At 33.7% G+C, this 21,420-nt stretch overlaps 1 protein-coding gene across 2 annotated transcripts; it reads right to left on the bottom strand.

Moving 5' to 3' along the window:
• Window positions 1-658: 658 nt before the first annotated feature.
• Window positions 659-14,288, bottom strand: LOC148275494 (uncharacterized). Of its 2 annotated transcripts, none has more exons than XM_088235622.1 (3): window positions 13,859-14,288; window positions 11,431-11,623; window positions 659-2,270 (listed from the first exon to the last, which is right to left on the bottom strand). In XM_088235622.1, the coding sequence occupies exons 1-3, from the start codon at window positions 14,039-14,041 to the stop codon at window positions 1,978-1,980; spliced, it is 669 nt and encodes a 222-aa protein (XP_088091748.1). In that variant the 5' UTR covers window positions 14,042-14,288; the 3' UTR covers window positions 659-1,977. The 2 variants fall into 2 exon arrangements, with proteins under 2 accessions (XP_088091748.1, XP_088091747.1); XM_088235621.1 differs by lacking the exon at window positions 659-2,270 and adding an exon at window positions 6,463-9,115.
• Between the last annotated feature and the right edge of the window lie 7,132 nt (window positions 14,289-21,420).

Below are 21,420 nucleotides of genomic sequence, written 5' to 3'. Positions count from 1 at the left end.
CAACTTATGAAGTTAGTATTTTCTTTGTTTGATATTTTTTTCACCCCTTTGAAATGTTTTACTTTGTTCTAGCGCATTTAAAGTAAAATACTAACAACTAAATACAATAGTACTAGAGTATGAAAATTATATATCAATATACCAATGGTCAGGTATAGTAAAAGTTTTAAATTCATAACATTAATCACCTACATACGAGTAGCTTTAGTAAATAATATTTTCGTTCAACTCGTGATAATTTTAGTTTTTACCGAGTACGAGGTTTTATTTTCTTCCGTTAATGATAGCCTAAAACTGAAATACCTATTGTTTTTACACTGCAATATTTCACAGTCCCTGGATTGGTAGGTACTTGATATAGAAGCGTAAGACAGGTTATAATGTCTTCATGTTGCAAATTATTGAGATACTCTGCGATTAGAGTTTTAGTTCATTGCCCTATACAGCATTCGGTGCTGATAAAGGAATGGTGATGATGGTGGCAATTACACGTTTATAAAGATTGAAAATAAACTCCGACATAATTTAAAAACTTATATACTTAGATATATTTATCTAAGTATATAAGAAAAACTAAAACCGGGTTAGCTTCCCGTGGTAGAATAGGTACCTAATGGAATTGCGTACCACAACTTGATTCTCATTTTAAAACACACAGTTTTGTCATTTCTGACTAGCAGTTTTTTTTTTCAAATTTCAATTCAATTGATTTATTTCAATTAAAATATACATTACAAACATAAATTAAAGACATACATATTATTTTTAAAAAATCAAGAATCGACTCTTGTCAAAATAGTAGAGAATCCCGCTCCGGAAAACCCCTTCGGATACATGGAACAAATCAACATCCAGGGGTAGTATTCCAAACGCTCTCGCGGCCGTATTAATGTTTTTTATTTTTTATTATTGGGTAAACAAACAGTATGTACACAAATATTGACAATTTCTTTGCATATTCGTGTAAGACACTCTGGCACACACCAAAAAAATATTTATTATCTCGTGTATTATGTATGTAAATTTAAAAAAATACTTTCTCGTGCCGCGAGAGTGGTTCAGAATAGCACCCCTGAGCGATGTTGTTCAGTATAGCGGTAACCCTTCCAGCAGGTATAACCTCCGGCAGGTTTTTTAAAAAAATAAAAAATATCAGCGTTTTTATCATTTACACCAATATTTCATTTTGAGGGCCATTTTCGACAAGTTCTAGAAAACTCACTATTAGAAAACGGGAATCGAGTTGGGGTAGACTGGGGTTCGAACCACGAACCTTTCATCTGGGAGTCCGAGACACTAGCTACGGGACCACAACTTGATTCCAGGGTTCGTCTTGTATATTGGAATATGAATTAATACATCCCGACGCTGTCTCAGGTACAGGAACATGAACATACAAACCAATGTTCGAAATGCCCTCCAAAGCAAAAAAAAATTAAACCATAAAAACCAACTCAAATATTATCAAGGTACATATTTCCCGATTATCATTGAAAACGAAATGATATAAACAACCTCATGGTTTATCTACCCAAACTTCAATCTATTCGACCCACATGATCCCTGTTAGTCATACAACGTAATTTTTTAATTTTCCTGAATTTCGTGATTATTTTTTGCGAAAATTACAGTGTTATGTACAACAGAACTTTTAAAATTTTGTGGAGACAGCGTCAAAAAAATTCAAAAATGTTTTAACAGAAATAATAATTGTATGTTTATTTTAACGGTGTGACCTGAATGCAGTCTCTACAGGACAGGGCGACATGGAGGCGAATCGAGGAGGCCTTTGTCCAGGAGTGGACGAAAACAGGTTGTGGAGGAAGAAGTAGCAATATTTTGAATGACAGATTCATTTTTACTAAAAATAAACTGTGGGCCCGTAGGGCTGAATTTTCTAGTATTTCGAATGTTACCCGCTAGTATATAATTATATTTTGATTGGTAAATATTTTCTAATGAACAGTTGCTCTCATGTTATAACCGTCGCTTCAGACTAATCATAGGCATAATCAAAGTGTACAGGAGAACCAGTGCAATAAATATAATCAGGCACGTGGCTGTTTCTTGTCCAAACAGGATCACAACAAGGTAGGGCTTGTTTATACCCAAACACAGGGTGAGCAGGCCCGTTGCGACGGCGAAGGATCCACAGATGATGTGAAAAGTTTTGGTAACGTATGGGTTTATTTTGTCGCGTAGCTGGGAGCTGAAGAATGTCAGTATGCCGCCTAAGCTGGCGATGAGTGACCAAATCAGAGCGATGAGACCTGAAAATAGATAAAAATATTACTTATCAGTGTTGTTTTGTGTCCAGGCGGATGATTAATACAGCTATGTTTGTGAAATAGACCCAGAACCCTGGAAGAGTGTTTTCGACTCGATGGCTGCTCTCAGGTAAAAGTCCTGAATAAGGAGTGGAGATAAGTCCCCCTCGTTGTGTAGTAGTTGACGCTACTATTCTTGAGGTCCTAGTTTCTTGGGTTAAATTTCTGGTAGTGGCTTCTGGAACAATGCAGTTTCTGCATCGGAAATTTCCTGGACGTGTGATGTCAAAAAAAGGCGACGTTGACTGGCCACCCAGATCTCCAGATTTGACCCCTTCTTCTTTTTGTGAGGACTTGGAAAACAACGTGTACGCCAGCAAGCCTCGGACAATTGAGAGTTCAAGGTAAACATAAACATTTGTGCCGAAATCATCGTTATACCGCCCGAGATACTTCAAAAAGTCACGGAAAACGCAGCAAAAAGATCACATTTTGCTTTGGCCAATAAAGGCGGCCACTTGATTGACGTTGTACCTATTAAAAAACTAGTTCAAATAAATTGCAAAGGGCCTAATTAAATAAAAATACCTCATATAAAGAAATTTATTATTTTTAAAAAGTTATTCAATATTCACATACTGACATAAAATAAAGCGCACCTGCATAGAAACTATATTTAAAGTAATAGACTAATAATGGTTTACCTATGTTGTAGGCCCAAAAAGGGCCGCTAAAAGAATGTTTTTTTTTACATAACTATACTCGAACTTCCATTTAGTAAAAATTAATGTTCAAATACCTATTGTGAATTAACTTGATATTTTAACTTAATATGCTACGCGCAATATTCATTATTTTAAAACGCAAGAGAAAATGTTTTGGAAAACATGGATTTATAATAAAAAAGACTTAAAAAGAAGTGCAATAGGAAAAAGATATAAAATAATTGAATTTTTCTTTTAATGAACGGCTTATAAACGGATATTGCTAGTTATGCTTCAAAAATGAGTAGAAATAAAATTTTGCATAATCAAGAGAAAGAGCATTTCTAATTTTGCTTAGTACTAGATGGATATATCTAAATTTGCTTTATACTTTAAACAAACGCCATTTTTATTTCGTATCGGGAACTCAAAGACATACTCGTATTTAGCGCCCTTAAGGTGATTTTCACAAAAATAGTGCTATTTAAATTATCCAACTACTTATAATAATAATAATATAATCATAACTAACAAAGCTGCATGCATCGGCATACCTACTTTTAAATACCTACTATTGAGTGGGTAATAGGTAATTCCTAGTGTAATAAAAAAATATTTTGTTCAATAATCTTCTGAAAATACGTAAGGGTTTGTTTATATAAGGATGGATAGCAAAAAAGGTTATTTATGGAAGAATAAGTTTATTTAAAAATAAAATGTTAGACACCATTTATCAGGACAGGTTTTTAAAATATGTATTTAACAATGCAATCAATTAATAAAAAAATAAAAAGGTATAAAAAAGTAAGGAGTAGAATTAAAAATAGTAAAAAAAATATCGTATAAACGGACTGTTTAAATAAAACAAACAATAAAAATATACTTTCTTAAGTAAAGTTAAAGTAATAAAATAATTATAAAACAACTTTGTTTTTAATCACTTATTTTTATACTGACCAATTACAAAGCTAAACAAGCTTCTTTATCAAGGTATAAGTAACCAATGAATCTTATCCTATTTTGTTTTAACAGTGTTTACTAAATATTCAATCAAAACACATGGAGCTTATAAGCCAAGTCCTTTTGTCATGTAGTTTTTGTAAAGATAGGGAGATGTGACGTGAGATGGATACGATCTTTAAAACTAGACAGGGGCGGACTAAAGGAAACATTGGTTTTTTAATTTTGTAGATTTCCGAGTTGCCTAATTTCAATATTTTGTTTTCAACACGAAGAACTTGTGGAACATTCAAATGTTCTACAAGTTCTTCATATGCATTCATATTATGTCCACACTTGGGATTTGCTTTGATTTCTATTTGAAAAAAAAAGACAAACTGTATTAATTATATCATTGACAAAAAAAAAATACTGCCGTTTCTTACCTCTTTATTATAGCAATAATTATTTTATTATTTTTCAAGTTTCTAAGCACATTTTTAGCCATTTAATTTATAAATGTGGTAGGATGGATATTTTTATTTATTGACTGCAACTTTTTTGTACTAGTAACACCTTAATTTTATTATATTTCAACTAAAACTTCGCTCTCAAAAAATCACAACCCACTTCCGAAGAAATACTAGTGTGTGATTGGCTGATTGGGAGAATTATAATTATTACGCTTCACCAACTCAATGGAGAATGCTAAGTTTGCGTTTTCAAGAGTGTCAAGTGTAATTGAAATCGGTTTTTGTAAGATTTAGAGAGACAGTTTTGAAGGTAGGTAGATTTTTATGTCCAGTTTATTTTGGCATCCATAACTCTTTTTCCGTTTTTGGTGGAGATTTAGAAGTTTTCTTATTATATCCTCATACACATACATTATTTTGACTGGTAAAATCTGGTGAAATATTTTTTTATCTGCTTATCACTTTATCACATTAGTAAATAATCCAACGCGATAAACATTAAAATAATTCATATTGTTATCGAGGATGAGACCTCAACAAGGTATTTTATTAAATGCAAATGAATTCAGATTTCCATAAATTTATTTTAAACACAGCAAAATGCTCACGGTTCGTTCTGCATTCTGTAGTATTACATTCGATAAATAATACTAATTTATTATTCCGAAATCTTCAAGAATTAAGATACCTTAAATAACCATATATCAAATATGATTTTGAATTCTTAATCCTTATTTCAAATATATTTGATTTTAAAATTAAGTAATGAAATCGGTCGTTAGTTATTCCAATAGGGAAATATCACTTCGGTACTACGAATACCGATAAAAAATATTATATGAAACGGATTTACAATAATTAACTGTATTTTCAAATCAATATGGATATTGTGGAGGAATGTTTTCATATTAACTATAACTTAAAAAAAGAAAATATAAAAAAAAAAGTCATTAGAAAAACGCGTCATTTTTGGCATTGATAGTTGTGACATCAAGATTCATGACAAAAAGCCTGGTGACTTGGACACCTCGAACAACAAATGCAGGGCGGGCACAACAGAGGTGACCTAGACCAGCATGTCGGCGTGACCTGGGTGTTACGTGGGTGTGACGTGGGTGTGATCTGGGTGTGACCTGGGTATGACCTGGGTGTGGCCTGGGTGTGACCTAGGTGTGACCTGGGTTTAGTATTGCGTAGTATTGCGTTGCCAACCTCCATCACGCGAAAATCGGTACACAGAAAAATAAATTCGATAGTTTAATTGCCCTGGGGGCGGAGATGGTGGGGGGAAGGGGGAGATGTATTAAAATTTCCCTACCTTTTTTCATTAAAAAATTTGGTAAACACGCAAGTGGATTTTTTTAAATCAAAGCAAACGGCGACCCACGGACTAATGGATGACGCTTGCCTGTTACACGGAGAGTTCCGGATTCGATTTATAGTGAGATAACAAAATAATTTACGTTTATTGTATTTTGAGTTTAATGATGAAATAATAACTACTTATCGCTGAAAGGGGTTATTAAGCGGAAAATAGTTACAGGTGACAAAAACGTTTCATTGTTAGTAAGTGATCTGCTGACATTCCATTTAATAAAAAAGAAACTATGAAATTATGAAGAGAAATAGCATAATTTTAATTAATCAACTTTAAAAATAACCGGTAATCACTATTTGCCAATACTGACCGACCAACGTATGTATTATATTCGACCGAAGGATAAGTAGCATTCATAATAATAAACAGATGACAGAAAAAGTAGCTTTTTCAACAAAAACGAAAAAGCGTGTTTTGGGTTTATTTATTTATAAATGGATTATCTATACTGAAATCAAATAAATGGTGAAAAAAAATCTTTGGAAAAACGGAAATGTTTAAAAATCGGTGGAATTTCTATCAAATTGGATAGATCGGTAGATTTCGCCCGAAATCGGTAGGGTTGGCAATGCTGAGTATGTTCCGGACAAGGCGACATGGAGGAAGCCTTTGTTCAGGGGTGGTATTCTGGATCTTCTCTACCCCCTAGAGAGTGATTCATTTTAAGATTTTCTTTTTTTAAATTATTTAATTGTTACAGATTTACATAGTTATTACAGCAGTTTACATTAAATTATTTATACAATAGGTTAATTCAGTAGTGAAAGTATTAATACATATCTTGTTACTTCTGATGAATCTTAACTGCCTAACTAGGGATAGCTTCCCCGTTCTAAGGCAGTAAATTATGTATTTTTTAAAGTTATTTTTGTCATAAATATCATTTACTTAAATAAATCATTTTTATCCACTTTGATAGTTTTTCAAACTTAAAATTCAGACATAATACATATTAAATTATTCACAAATGAGATACACGTATATTCAGTATTATTACTAGAGCACACATAAGAATATGTTTATGTGTGCCTATTTCCAGATTTAAAATATATAATAAATACCCACAAATTAGCTTTATATAATGGCCACACTTTACATTGATTACACGACAAATGGTTTATAAAACTACTTCAAAAGCCGAAAAAAATTTATACGATTTGGTCAATTCAACCTAATTAAGTGTTTTGGGTAATGCTATAATGTGGTCTAAATGAATATTTTCATATTTATTTATTTATTTTTTTAGGTAAACAAACAGCATGTACACAAATATTGCCAATTTCTTTGTATATTAGTGTAAGACACTCATGCACACACCAAAAAAATTGTTTACACTTAATACAATAATTTAAATTATGTTCAATATTATAAATGTAGAAGAAACGAAACGAAAAAAGATGTATATAATAATAAAGTTAAAAATCGGTTTCTCTCAAAATTTCTATAATTTTTTACTTAAATTTACATGCATTGTCACAAAAAATATCAGTCTCGTTAAATATATTGTTAAATAGGTCGCATATTCTAGGTATTGTAGATTATTGAAAATAGTTTGTTGACGCGTTTTCCGTGTAAAACAGAAGATTTTGTCTTGTCGGTCTAGATGGCACACGGAATGGAAGTCTTTCAAGTAGGCTAGGAGAATCAGTTTTATTATTTATTAATTTGAATAAAAGTAACTGGTCTTGCATTATTTTTCGATATTTAAGTGAGTTTATTCCATAGTACTGCATACTTTCAGCGTGATTAGAGAAGTTAAAGAAGAAGAAGAGAAGAAAAATATTTAGTTGCACGTGTTCGTATTTGTTTGACGTTTAATAATCAGTGTGGCCATTATACGAAGCAAATAAAAAAAATAAAATCTGCAAATTAATTGCTCTCTACCGCCCCAGGGGTGGAAGAAATAGGCTGAGGAAGAGAAAGAAGAAGTAACTTTATTTTGAATGACGGATTCTTCTTTATTACGATTAGTTTCCTCCTAATATTAGGTGTACCCATAAGTAATAAATTATTTAAGTGGCAACAAAAAAATAATTTAAATACATTTAATTTTATTTTTAATCGAATATATACTCTCCATTGTTATCTGGGACCTTTTGCCATCTTGTTGGTAGACTTTTAATTTCATTTTTATAAAACTAAATATCCTTTGAAGAAAAATATGCTTCTAGGTGAGTTCGAACATCATGGAGATTTAATTTTTTTTTATTCTTCAGGTAATGTTCCATGGACCGGAATAATTAAAAATCGGATGGTGCTATGTCTAGGATATGGGGGATGCGGTAAAACCTCCCAGTTTAGCTGCCTTATTTTTTCTTGGATTCATCTTGTTGCATGCGGCCGGGCATTATCATGTTACAATATTACTCCTTTTTTTAAAAAAAAAAGAAAATTAAAAAAAAAATACTTGTCACGAGTCACAAGACCACGGATTCCAATATTGCGTATACAACACATCTTTACATGTTCACGCTCTGAGCTAGACTGAAGAAAACATTCTACACTAAAAATAATTGATTACTTATGGGTACACCGTGGGTACACCTAATAGTAATAACCTAATAGTAATCCTCAGAGTAATAACGTTCTACCGCCCATACTGAGAAAAACAATTCTACAATCATTGAGCATAACGTTAGCTACAGATTATAGTATTACAGCAATACAACATGCCGTAGGTACTTGAGTTGAGATTGCAAGCGCTAATCGAAACCTTCCGTTACACGTTTGTTGTTAAACCAAAGAAAAATCAAACCAAAAATTTGAAACGCCTTTGTTCTGCAAAAGAGCTTAAGGGCTTCTCTAGAGAATTATTATTCTAGGGGTTGCTCATTAATCTAACCTTTTATGTCGATATTTGATATATCTGAATATTTTGTCTGGTTTAAGCAGCATTATTTCGATAGTCAGATTTTTCTTTATTACATTTCGATCGCTCCGAACAATAATATATACATTGTGAGGCCTGAAAGGGCGGGGCGATTAATTGGTTACCAGCTGGTAGTTATATAATTTATCTTATATTTATGTTTATATTCTAAAGGATAGTTGCTCTCATATTATTAACCTGCCGCTTAAGACTAATCATAGGCATTATTAAAGTGTACAGGAGAGCCAATACTATAAATATAATGAGGCATGTTGCAGTTTCTTGTCCAAACAGTATCACAACAAGGAAGGGCTTGTTTATACCCAAACACAGGGTAACTAGGCCCATTGTGACGGCGACGGACCCGCAGGCGATGTGGAGGGTTTTGATTACGGATGGGTTTATTTTGTCGCGTAGCTGGGAGCTGAAGAATGTCAGTATGCCGCCTACGCTGGTGATGAGAGAGCAAATCAGAGCAACGAGGCCTGAAAATAGATAAAACACCACTTATAGTGAAAATTTCCGTGTCCAGCGAAAGAAGAATACAGTTCTGTGTGCGAAATAGAACCGGAACCCTGGAAGAATGTACCGGAATAATGTTTTCTTTGTTGGTACCTTTTAAGTTATTCAAAATTATTTAACATATTTGCATACCGTACGTCAAAAGACGGCAGATAAAACTGGGCGCTTTTTTGGGTTTTTGGTTGATCCTAGCTCCCATAAGAAACAATTCGTCGAAAAAGGAAAACAGCAGAAACACGCCAATAATAATTATCTATACTACGTAAAAAAATCACTGCTCTAGTGCCATCATCCAGGGAGAAAATACGAGAATTCCTTTTATATGAAGAAAAGTCAGACCGCGTTTGCTCTTAAGCTTGAGGCCCTTACAACATTTCTTCGCTTCAGCGTTATAGCCCCGCCACACTATGCTCCTTGCGCTGCTCATGCTCCTCGCGCTGCCGCCCTCTCGCCCTCTCGCCCGATGCTGCCCTCTCCGCCCACACACTGCTCTACTCGCGCAATTAATCGCACTTGTCATTTGTCTTTGCTAGATAATGGACGATGAAACTGTGGCAGCGTGCGCGCTATACATTTTTAGTACACCTAATTATATCAATGTATATTAATATGGAATAATTGAATATTTTAATGTTTTTTATTTCCTCTTTTAATTACTATAAAATAATCAAGTACCTTAAAATATTTTACAGAATATTTTCTTTTCTCTTTCTTATATAACACAAAAATACTGTACCTGTCTATTTATTACGGTAGCAAAAATTCATAATCATTTCTTGTATACTCACGAACATGCCATGCCTTTGTGGGATTTTTGTTTACTATTTTTACTGTTAATATGTATTTTATTGCTATGTAATTATCCTTAATTTTTTTTAATACTTTGTTTTACCTCTCATGTATATTGTAAAAAAATAAACAAAAATTAAAAAAATGGCACACAAAGAAATATACATCATTCGAAAATGACGCGTGCATCTTGTATGAGCGCTCGATGCGTACTGCGACCCCGCGATTATGTGGCTACCGAATCGCACTAATATTGCCGGTCCTTTGACTCGCGCTCAAAAACCGACAAAATAGGGAGCAGTGGGCACGATGAGGAGCATGACGTGCGGCATGACGAGTAATGTTGCCACACTACGTCTCTGCCTCCTTTCCTCGCTACTTCCCATGCCACTCGTCGAGTGTGAGGCAGGCCCATTATATTGCTATATTTAACCGTTATAGTGCCGACGCGAAATCAGTTGCTGTTTAGCGCGCGGCGAGGAAGGTCGCTTGAACGCTTCGTTATTTTTTTACTTTCTACGTATTACATAAGGTTCAAATTTTATATTATTACTAAATAATATATAAAAAGATACAGAAAATTACAATTTAACCCAAAATGTCGGAATACGTAAATAGTTGTGAAGAATGTGTAAGTGGGAGTGACATTGCGGTGCGCTCACACCGCGTAATGCAATTTTTTAATGATTTTTTAATAATTTAATGAATAATGAAACAAGTACCGGACTGAGAAAATGACGATATAACCTTGACCTAATTCACATACTTACCACCGGATACGCAATGCAATAAACAAAATGCACAATATTTACAATATATATTTCCATAATTTTCTTTTTATTTTATTATTCATGTACAAGTTTTTTTAAGAAAACACCCAAAGAATTTTTAAAATTTGGTGATTTTGGAAGAGATGCATTTTTCGAGATAAGGGTGAATGACAATAAAAACAAGGCATTTTAAATAATAAACAGGGTGTTCTTTAAACCATGTCACATCCGAAACCACGATAATCAGTATGAGCAAGAAGACATATTGGCAAATTAATTTTTTTTTTTAGAACCAATAAAATTTAAAAAATAAAATATTTAAAAAAGCAAATGGTTGATTACTTCTGCAGGGGTGAAACGAGAATGGGGAAGAGGGGAGTCCGATTACTGCGCCGCGCTACCCTCACTTCTCCCTTGCAGAAGTAAGCAACCATTTGTTTTTTTTAAATATTTTATTTTTACATTTTTGTTTGTTCTAAATTTTTTTTTAAATATGCTAATATGTCTTCTTGCCCATATCGATCATCGTGGTTTTCGGATGTGACAGGGATTAAAAAGAACACCCTGTATAGGTAGAAAAAAATGGCACTTAAAGGTTTAAATAAAATACTCCTTATCGACATCCCCGGGAATTGAACCCGAGACTTCAAGTCCTCTTCATTCGATTTCCTTTTTCAGGACTTTCACCTATTTGACAGATTTGTAATGATTTTTCTTACCACAAATTCCATGCGCAGTATCAAACTTGGCCCCATGAGCCCTGAGACCCAAGATGGCTCCCGTAAGGGATGAAATGACCCCTAATGTAGCTAAAACGAGATGTATTAACCTCGTATTATTTCGGCTAATTCTTACACCCAATGGACCATCCCTATTAAAGGATAGAATCGCCTCCACCATGAGTAGTTGGTACTAAAAAAAAAAAGGTAACACGATTAACAATATTTTTAGCAGACATGCCCAAATGTTTGTAGGAAAGTAATAAAGATGTACCGAATATGGAATAGCTTAGGGAAAAAAAGTCATATTAATTGTAATAAAATTATTACTATTATAGTATATTATATATCAAATAATAAAAAAAATATTTTTTAAAAATGTATTCAGAAAACATACAATCATACATAAAAAAGTTTCATAATAAACTCATGCACGGTAGCCAAATGCACTAACCACTTTACCAAGAGGTGACATTAAATGCATTTTAAAAATAATGTGCCGATTATTTTTCTTAAATAAAAAAAAAAAAATTCATACACTACAGGTAGGTACTAATAAAATAAAATTCAATATGGACCGAAAACTAACACTCTTTATTTTATTTTATTCAGAAAACATATAGTCACACATGAAAATAATTAAAAACAACGATTTTCTAACACAAAAAGACCAACAAAGTTTTCATAAATTATGCAAAAGATTTAAACACTAAATGTGACAAAAAAAATAAATAAATAAGAAACTCCAATGAGAAAAAGAATAGTTGTTAACATTTGCGTTCTCCATGAAGGTTATCATTGGTAATAAATAAAAATACCGAATGCACACCCCGAGCCATCCACGCACACACACATGAACGCACTTATAAACATACACAAACATATACATTACATGCGGCACATATACATAGCACAAACCACTCAAGATGTACATTCAGCAACTATCTCAAATAATAAACTCCATGAAGAAATTTTCTGTACAAATGCAACGCGCAGTTAAAAATGTCTACATCGATACTGACTTCATTATAATTCCTACGGGTACGTCTAATGAATGAATTCGTGGTATAATTGTTTTTACAAGTTGGTACGTATATATATACAATTGAAATCTTCTGAAATCATGTTATGTATATTTGGGAACATATTACGCATGTTTGCTGTTTATAATTTATGTTTATATCCATAGAGTGTTTTTGATTACCATACAAAAGATTGTCGTATATGTATATATGTAGGTAATAAGCTTTGTAAATGCCTAGACTTCCACATTCGGCTCAAAATGTTTTCCTTCTCTGTTGCAACAAATTTAGAGTACTTACCTATTTATTATTTAGATTTATTCTGTTTTTAATGTTGCTTTTCCCTACGACAGTAGACTTGAAACTTGTGTTTAATTTTTATTTAATATAAAATACCAGGGGTGGTATTCTGAATCTTCTCTACCCCCTAGAGAGCGGTTAATTTGGGGATTTTAATGTTTTGAATGCGACGACACTTTACTTTATAAAAAGGCCACACTGATGATTAAACGTCAAGTGGTATATAAAACTGTTTAAAAAACGCAAAAAAAAAGAATTCGGTTTGATAAATTCAAATGATCAGTGTTTTGGGTAATGCTTAAGGTAGCAATAATGGTCTAAATTAAAATGTTCATATTTAGTTTTACGTGTTCGTACTGTAGCTCAATCACAAATAACTATGGACGTGCTTAAAAACATGCCAAGCATTTGAGCGATCACAATGAACAATAATGAACATGCTTAAGCTTATCGCGATCATAAAAGTCAACGCGTGTGTAATCTCCTTAGTCAACGCTCGTGTCGGTTTGTTTTTTGTTTTCCTCGAAGATAAATACAGTTCATTGGCGAAAAATCGGCGTTTACTATGAAAAAGAATACAATATAATTGCATTTGCAAAATAGTAAGGAGTATCTAATACAAAAAAGTAAAAATTAAATTACAATTACTATGGCGATTGCTTTTCTTGACATTTGGCTTGCCAACCGCCGGCTGAATACAATGAATAGCATGATTAATAATAAATAAATAAATAAAAATAGCAGTTTTGGAATATTTCCCTTATTTATACCGATGAAATTCAAATGTGTGATTGTGCAGCAGGATTATACGTCGCGAAACGGAAATATTTTGAAATTTAATACTGGGTGTTCACGGATGTTCCATTGTGATCTCGAATACGATAAACAACCATGGTGAGGAATTGTTATTACGTCGCTTATTAGCACGTCGATAGTTATTTATGATTGAGCTATTGGTTTGACGTTTAATCATCAGTGTGGCCATAAATGAAGCAAAGTTCAAATGCATGTAAAAAAACAAAAATCCCCAAATTAACCACTCTCTAGGGGATAGAGAAGATTCAAAATACCAGCACAGAAATAAATAATCACATTTGCTTACTTACACCACAGACGGAGAACATTATGTGAAGCTGAAAATCACCGATTTGTAAAAATGATGCGGCTGCAAACCGAACTATAAAAAATACTACTAAGCCAACGATCATGTGGGCAATTGAGTTCGCAGCTTTTCTAAGAGCTAATACGCCCCAATCATTTTCGTTAATCACAGCATGTCTATCCTCCATTTTGGGGAGAAATTTAGTAGGAAGCAGAAACTAAAAAAAAGTCCGATGCAACAGAAACAAAATTTAGTCGCCGATTTACGCTTCTTTCCCGTTCAAAAATTCAAACGTAACTGGAATACGTATTTTTTGCAATACCAGCGTTCCTAATCGCAGAACATCGCCCATTTTCCTGTTGACAAAGCAGCTAAGTGTGATTTGAAAGATAAAACATTTCATTCGCCCATGCCGTACTGGTGGATTTTTTAAAGCTGGCGCGTTCACAATACTTACACAAACGCATTGTGTAGTATCTGTGAATAAGCTCATGGTATGACATCGCACGGCATACGCACTATGAAAATAATCTGTCTTTCTCGCGCTCACACGCGCTTATGAGCGTGACATAGACAGATATTTCTTTGTTAGTTGCTAATGATATGGCAATAAAATATACACTGGATGCTTCTCCGTTCGTCTGAATTTCGATGCGATTCTTAAAAGTAAAAATATAATAGTATGTATTAAGTTATGGATTAAAAACACTGGTTTATAAATATGTGTTTTCATTTACCTACTCAAATTATGAGGTCGATTATCTAGTACTGGCGCTTTCGCAAAACTTACACAAAAACATTTTTAATGTTCAGAATATTAATTCAAAAAATCTAGATATTATATTAAATGTCGAGGACTGGGACGAGTCCTGGGAGCCCGGCGCACTGACCGCTAAGTCAACCTCAGTAGCCCGGGAAAGAGCTTTCCAACGGGTCCTGTTGGTGCAAAAAGGCGAGCGCAGTCAAGGCGGAAGCCAGCAGCGAAGCACGAAGTCCAGCGGGAAGCGGAGGGCGCGGAGGCGTAGAATGAAACACACGAGTTAAGTGTCTTGAGCGAACTGATCGTTTATTTGAAATGTACCCATTAAAAAAAGTGAATATGGAATTGTATTTTGATAAAGAGTGTGAATAAATAAATAAATAAATAAATAAAAAGCACCCGCAGTGCACTGTCCGAAGCCCGAACGCGCGGCCACCGCCGTGTACGCGAGCCGCCGCCGGGGAGTGGGGGTACGGGCGACCATTCGCTCGGTCTCCCCCACTCTCACTCTGTCCGACGGCCGGTCACGTAAATAGCGTCGTCTGCCCGCGCGCGGGTTTAGTCAACACTTTGCCACGTGGCGCGCAACAAAGAATGCATATAAATAAACATATAATACAAAATTAATATCCAACATTTTATAAATTAAATTCTCTTTTGAAACAACTTGAGATTCAGCACTTGACTTTATTACATATATCGAGGCCATATACTAATTAATGTCTTTATTAAACACATAATATTATAATTCTCGGCGGTCTTGTTCTTCAGCCTGCGCGTCCGGAACAATAATAATTTATACAGTGTAATTAAAATGCACAATACAAATTATATTGGAGAAAATATGTATACACACTTATTGACAAATAATAAAAATAGCACATTTGGTTAAAATCAACACCCTGTAGATTTTAAATGCGTTTGTGTGAGTTTTGCGAACCCGCCAGCTTTAGTTAAACAACCAGTACCCGTCGTATCTATTCGCCGATACACAAAATATATCTTTAATCTATGACACGTAATGCGCAAGTAATGCGTAATGCGTAGGTAACTTGCAAATATTAAGAGAAGAATGGGACTAACAGTATCCAACAGAGGTCGTATTTTTATATTTTTTTATGATTTACAAAAATACTTTTTGTGGCCATCTTTAAAGAGTTGTGAAAAACTCACTGTTCTAGGAAGATAAAATTTGATGCAACAGAGAAGGAACGACAGGTCATAAGCCTTAGATTTCTATATTCTCCGCTCAAAAATGCTTTCCCTTGCGGAGGGTAACACCAACAGCCGTGAGGTTGGCAGAGTCGAACACCGCTTAGGCCCGCAACGCGTGATCCGATACAACGTCAGCTCCAACAAGTTATTAAACGCCGTGCATCGGAAGAATATACACATTTCATCTTGGCATTTCGTGTCGCCCGTGCACTAGCTCCTCGCCAAGTGTTCGCTATTGTAAATTCCTTCTGTACTAAATAATAGAATGAAACTCGTGTGTAACTGCTTAATAAATAACTTCAATTGTTATCCATCTTTCTCATTTAACCTCAATTCAACTCACGCGCATCCGTCCTATACCCTCTTTGTTGTAATAAATTTAGATTTTAATAACATCCAGCTTATTTACAAACATTTCGAAGTACTCAAAACATTGTAGATCAAACTATCTGGTACAAAAAGAAGTATTAAAATAGAAAATTGTTTTCAGGCGTTGCTTAATATGCGAAATAATTGAGCTATATATGAATCTCACACACATCCATTAAGATTTAAGTTTTTTTTTCAAATAAAAATCAAATACATTTTTTAATTTATGAAATTTTTCTTCATAAAAGTCAACAGGTTGAAGAGTTGGGGAAATGCGAATGTTTTTTGCGGCAGAATGGTGAATGTTTCACCGTGTGTAAAGTGGGGACTTAAACCAGACAATCACAGGTCATAAGCCCTGAAGATGCCAAGACCCATATTCCCTTCTCAAAATGGTTTTCCCTCTCTGTTAAATTTAGACCACATTGTTGAATTATTTATTTTTTTAGAAGAGTTACAGGAAAAATTACGTGTACACGGTTTTTCAGGGCCAGACCGTGAAACTTTAGAAGAAAATTCCTCATAGTAAGCTTTAAAAAAAAATCCTAATAATTTTTTTCCAAAAAGTCTTTTAAAAAAGAAAAAAATTGTAATCTTCAAATGTAGTAAATCCTTAATTTCTCGGATAAGCAGTCCCTCCACAAACCCCTACCCCTCTCCGACCCAGCCGCTTCCCTTGTCCACGTCTGGTGCGTATCGCTTCGTTGGTAAAAAACGTTTGTATCGCATTTTTCTTGTCGGGGAGGGGTAGAGGTTGTCGGAAGGGATGCTTGTCTGAAAAATTAAAGATTTACTCCATTTTGAGATCATATTTTTTTTTAGGAAAAAAAACTTGTGTGTTTAACATTATTAATTGTTCACCAAAAATGAAAATTTATACTTTTTTCATGAATAACATCAAACGAATATTTTTTTCATTCGATCAATTTGTCCCATCTCTAACGTTTTTGCAAAATGATGTAACCTTGTAAGAGCGTCGTTAATAATTAGGTTTATTTTAGTTTTAAAGCTGATTTTATATATTAATGTTGATTTATGTTTCAAGCATTGGAATAAATGATTTTTCGTGTGTCAATATAAATAACTCCTTTGACGTTACTACAAAGTTATGTCGTCACTTTTTCTGACAACTGTCATTCTAATCATGTTACATTTTAAGGACTATAGTTATCAGCTAAGGTGTTTTTGCACTATAATATTACATAACCCCTGGACGTAATACTGATCATATTACTTTCATGTAACAAAAATAATCAAACACCGCGATTGGTGTACCAGAGCAGTGCCCGATGCACCATTAGATGCGTAAAGGGGAATGATGATGATGACTGATGTAGAAACAGCTAGGTTGTTCTATTTCAGTTACTTTTACAGCGTAATGTCTTACGGTATACTGCTGTGGGAAAGTGCTAGGCCACTGTATTGGTAAAGTAAACGCAGCGTACCTCGATCATGTGGTACAGAAAAGTAAGGTAGTGTGTCTTACGCTTTGGGTTTAGTCCAGGGACAATGGAATAGTGCAGTGTTAAAAAATCACTGTAGAAACAAATTATTCGTGTTATTCAATTTATTTCAAGTAAGAAAAAATGAAAAACGGAAAAATCCGTTTAGGGCAACACTAAAATCCACAAACCTCGATTTCCTCTGTCACAGCTAAGAATTTACTAGAATAGATAACGAATGACGACATCACGGTAAATCCGGTTAATTTCCCAGTTAATCCGGAAAACTGTGATAGAAATCGATAAAATATATCTAAATTCAAATTCGCATAACTAAAGATATAATAAAAGTGACAGACGTTATCAATTAAAAAAAATAGTCATAAACATGTTTAAAGAAATATGCCTGCGCAGCGTCCTTTTTTATTTGTTATTATGACATCTCGTTTTGGGTCCTAAATTTTAAAAATAAAAGCTAATTTTAGGCTTCAAGTTTTTGTCCGTGGTATGAATAGGTTTGTAAGTTGAATTGACATGTTTCTATCATAGAATTAAGAATAGTCCAGAAGGAGCGTAGAATCATATTTCAATACATCGGAATGTGTCCAAAAATCCCCCCACTTTCACCGCGCGCATTCGTGAAGTCGCCGCGTAATGTTGCCAGATGGGAAACATATAATCATAACACAAATGTAATTTTAAAAAAAGCAATCTATTAATTTCTCTCAAATTTTATTCTGCACGCGGAAATATTGATTGACACACATTGTAGATAAGTAAATGGTCAATTTAATTAATGAACTTTGAACTTAAAATATAAAATAAATTTTATTTTACATAAAACGGATATGTTTAAATAATGTTAAATGATGTTTTATGTTTTAAAGATAATTTCGGTCAAATTTTCACCACGGCGTTGTTTAATCCGATGTCCAATTTTCATTAGTTTTCTCATTAGATGACAGTGGCGAATGGTGATTTTATTTTCAGGTAAGCTATAAAAACATATCATATATTTGTACCTACATAGAAGGTACATAATATAATGTAAGTAATATATACTATAAATTGATATTATTCTGTGGTTCTGTGTGATACAACAACTATCATCCATGAAATCAACTCAAACGATGTAACTTCGTGATATATTATATTATAAATATATATTATCCATTTTTTAATACACAATTCATTAAAAATAAATTAAAAATACCACTATGAATTCAGTCGATATTAGGTATTCAATTGAAATGTCAACTGGCCGCATTGTTCTAGTTAATAATAGTGCTAAAAACGGCCGCGTGGAGCGCTATATGTCCTACAATATGACACATGAAAGTAATTATGGTCTTATGTCAAAAGTACCATCTCAAAGAAAAATAGTCCTTAAGAAACAATGTTTGAAATACTGTTTTTCAAATCAAGTTTTTTTTAAATTGTGTAATCTGCGAGTTTAATCTAGGAGGAAAAACCCGCACTGGTAATACATTCAAAATACAGTATTCTTATTTGTATGAAAAAATAAGCTGGAATAATCGGCTAGTTTCTTGGCTCACTGCTGGCGCTGGCGCGCTTTATTAAAATTTATATTTATATTAGGATAAAAATACAAACGGTGGAAATGATTTAAAACAAATGGTAATTATTTATTTGTTTTTCTGTAAATAAAGTTACAATGAAACATTATTATGGTTAGTCAAATATAATGGTAAGCTGTGCATAATCGCTTCTATACACGGTTCGCGCCTGTTAGATGAGCAAAGTAGGGTAAAGAAATACTATCCTGGCAACACTAACAAAATGTCCGTTTTGTTATCTTTGACAATCTGACAGATGGAAAAATAATTCAATTTTTAAGTAATGCATTTGCTACTTACTCATGCATTTACTAATTACATTTGAAATGTGATCCTATTCTGTTTCTTAAAGATCTCAGCAGTATTTCTACACTTTAAAACGATACAACACGCATAGTTGAATTCAAATCGGGAGAACGACGTCTACAAAGAAACCAATGGGTCAAAATGTAAAACTACTATTTTAAGAGTAGTTTAGTCGCCCTATCATTGATGCGCGTATGCGATTTCTGGACTATTCCTTATTCTATGGTGTTTGTATAAAAAAAATGCATAATTATACTATATGCAAACAACGCAACGTGGGTACAGTGCATTCATATAATGTTTTATTCTTTTACGTCAAATGGTGTATAAAACTGCCTTAAAAACAGAAAAAAACGAATACGGTTTGGTCAATTCAGATTAATTAAGTGTTTTGGGTAATGCTTAAGGTCGCAACGATGGTCTAAATGAAAATATTTCATATTTAGTTACACGTGTTCGTATTTGTTTGACGTTCAATCGTCAGTGTGACCATTATATGAAGTAAATAAAAAAAAATCAAAGTAATCACTCTCTAGGGGTTAAAGATACAAAACAATACCCCTTGACTCCCTTTTGTTACAAATTAAAAATTTTGACTTCAATGCCTGCGAATGTAGAGGCATTGGAGATCAATTTTTTTTGTTCCATGTCTTTATTTGACTGGGAGGAACAAATTATTTGATATTTTACTTATGTTTTTTATAACCTTTCCAATTCATGTATCTCAAATTATTTCTTGTACACATTGCTTATTGATATTGCTGATTGGCGTTTATAATTTTTTGTGTTCAAACTGTTCCTTATTATGATATAATATTTGTTCCATTGAAATTGTCAATCGATTTTGGAGTATGGTATAATCGGATGGGGTGGTGCGAGTGATACAGTTTTAAATACCAAGTGTATTTGTTGCACTTTAATTAAAATTTCAATTGAAATAGTACTAAGAGTCCCGATACAGACATCTCCTGAAGAAATATTCCACAAATCACAACTCATGACACCAGGGCTGGTATTCCAAACGCGTTTACAGCGCGCTATAATGCGTATTTAGTACGTAAAAACGCGCTATACCGCGCTATAATTTCGTTTGGAATACCAGCCCAGATCAATTATAAGCTAAAACAATACTCGCTTAAGCTAGGGTTTCCTAGGACAGCGGTGGCCGTATCTTAACGGCCGTAGTGAACGGTGATGCGGTGGACAGCCGTCGTAGTGGTGACTAGAGAGTGGTTTTATTTTTTAACGGTGTTATCAACACCATTTTTATAGGAAACCACTCTCTAGTCACCGTCACGACGGCTGTCAACCGCATCAATGTTCACTACGGCCGTTAAAATACGGGCACCGCTGCCCTAGGAAACCCGAGCTTTACAGATTCAAAAACTATTCGAACTCACATGAAAAACATAACCTCAACATACAAATAATATAATCATCAGATCCTCAACATGATGATATCTTATTTGAAAAACAGAACCCAAATTGTATGCATAAATAAATTTGAATCATCACCTTTAACTGTAACATCTGGTGTGCCGCAGGGCTCTAATCTTGGACCATTATTATTTTTAATTTTTATAAACGATCTTGGCTCCCTCTTAGAGTGTAATTATCTTTTCTATGCTGATGACTTGAAAATATTTCGTAAAATTGAATCAACAGATGATCACGCAATGCTTCAAAAAGATCTTGATTCCTTAAGTGAATGGTGTAAACTGAATGATATGCACCTTAATGTTAAAAAATGCTATCAAATAACGTTTACAAGAAAAAGAACTCAAAACTGTTTTACTTATAGCATTAATAATATTGACCTCAACTCAGTAAGCACAATCCGAGATCTTGGAATCACATTTGACTCACGTTTAACTTTTTCCAATCATTTCAATATTGT

Source organism: Micrasema longulum, unplaced genomic scaffold (assembly GCF_059751315.1).
Source record: "Micrasema longulum isolate JH-2025_06_02 unplaced genomic scaffold, ASM5975131v1 h1tg001412l, whole genome shotgun sequence".
Taxonomy (NCBI): Eukaryota; Metazoa; Arthropoda; class Insecta; order Trichoptera; family Brachycentridae; genus Micrasema; species Micrasema longulum.
This window is presented reverse-complemented; position numbering and strand designations above follow the sequence as displayed.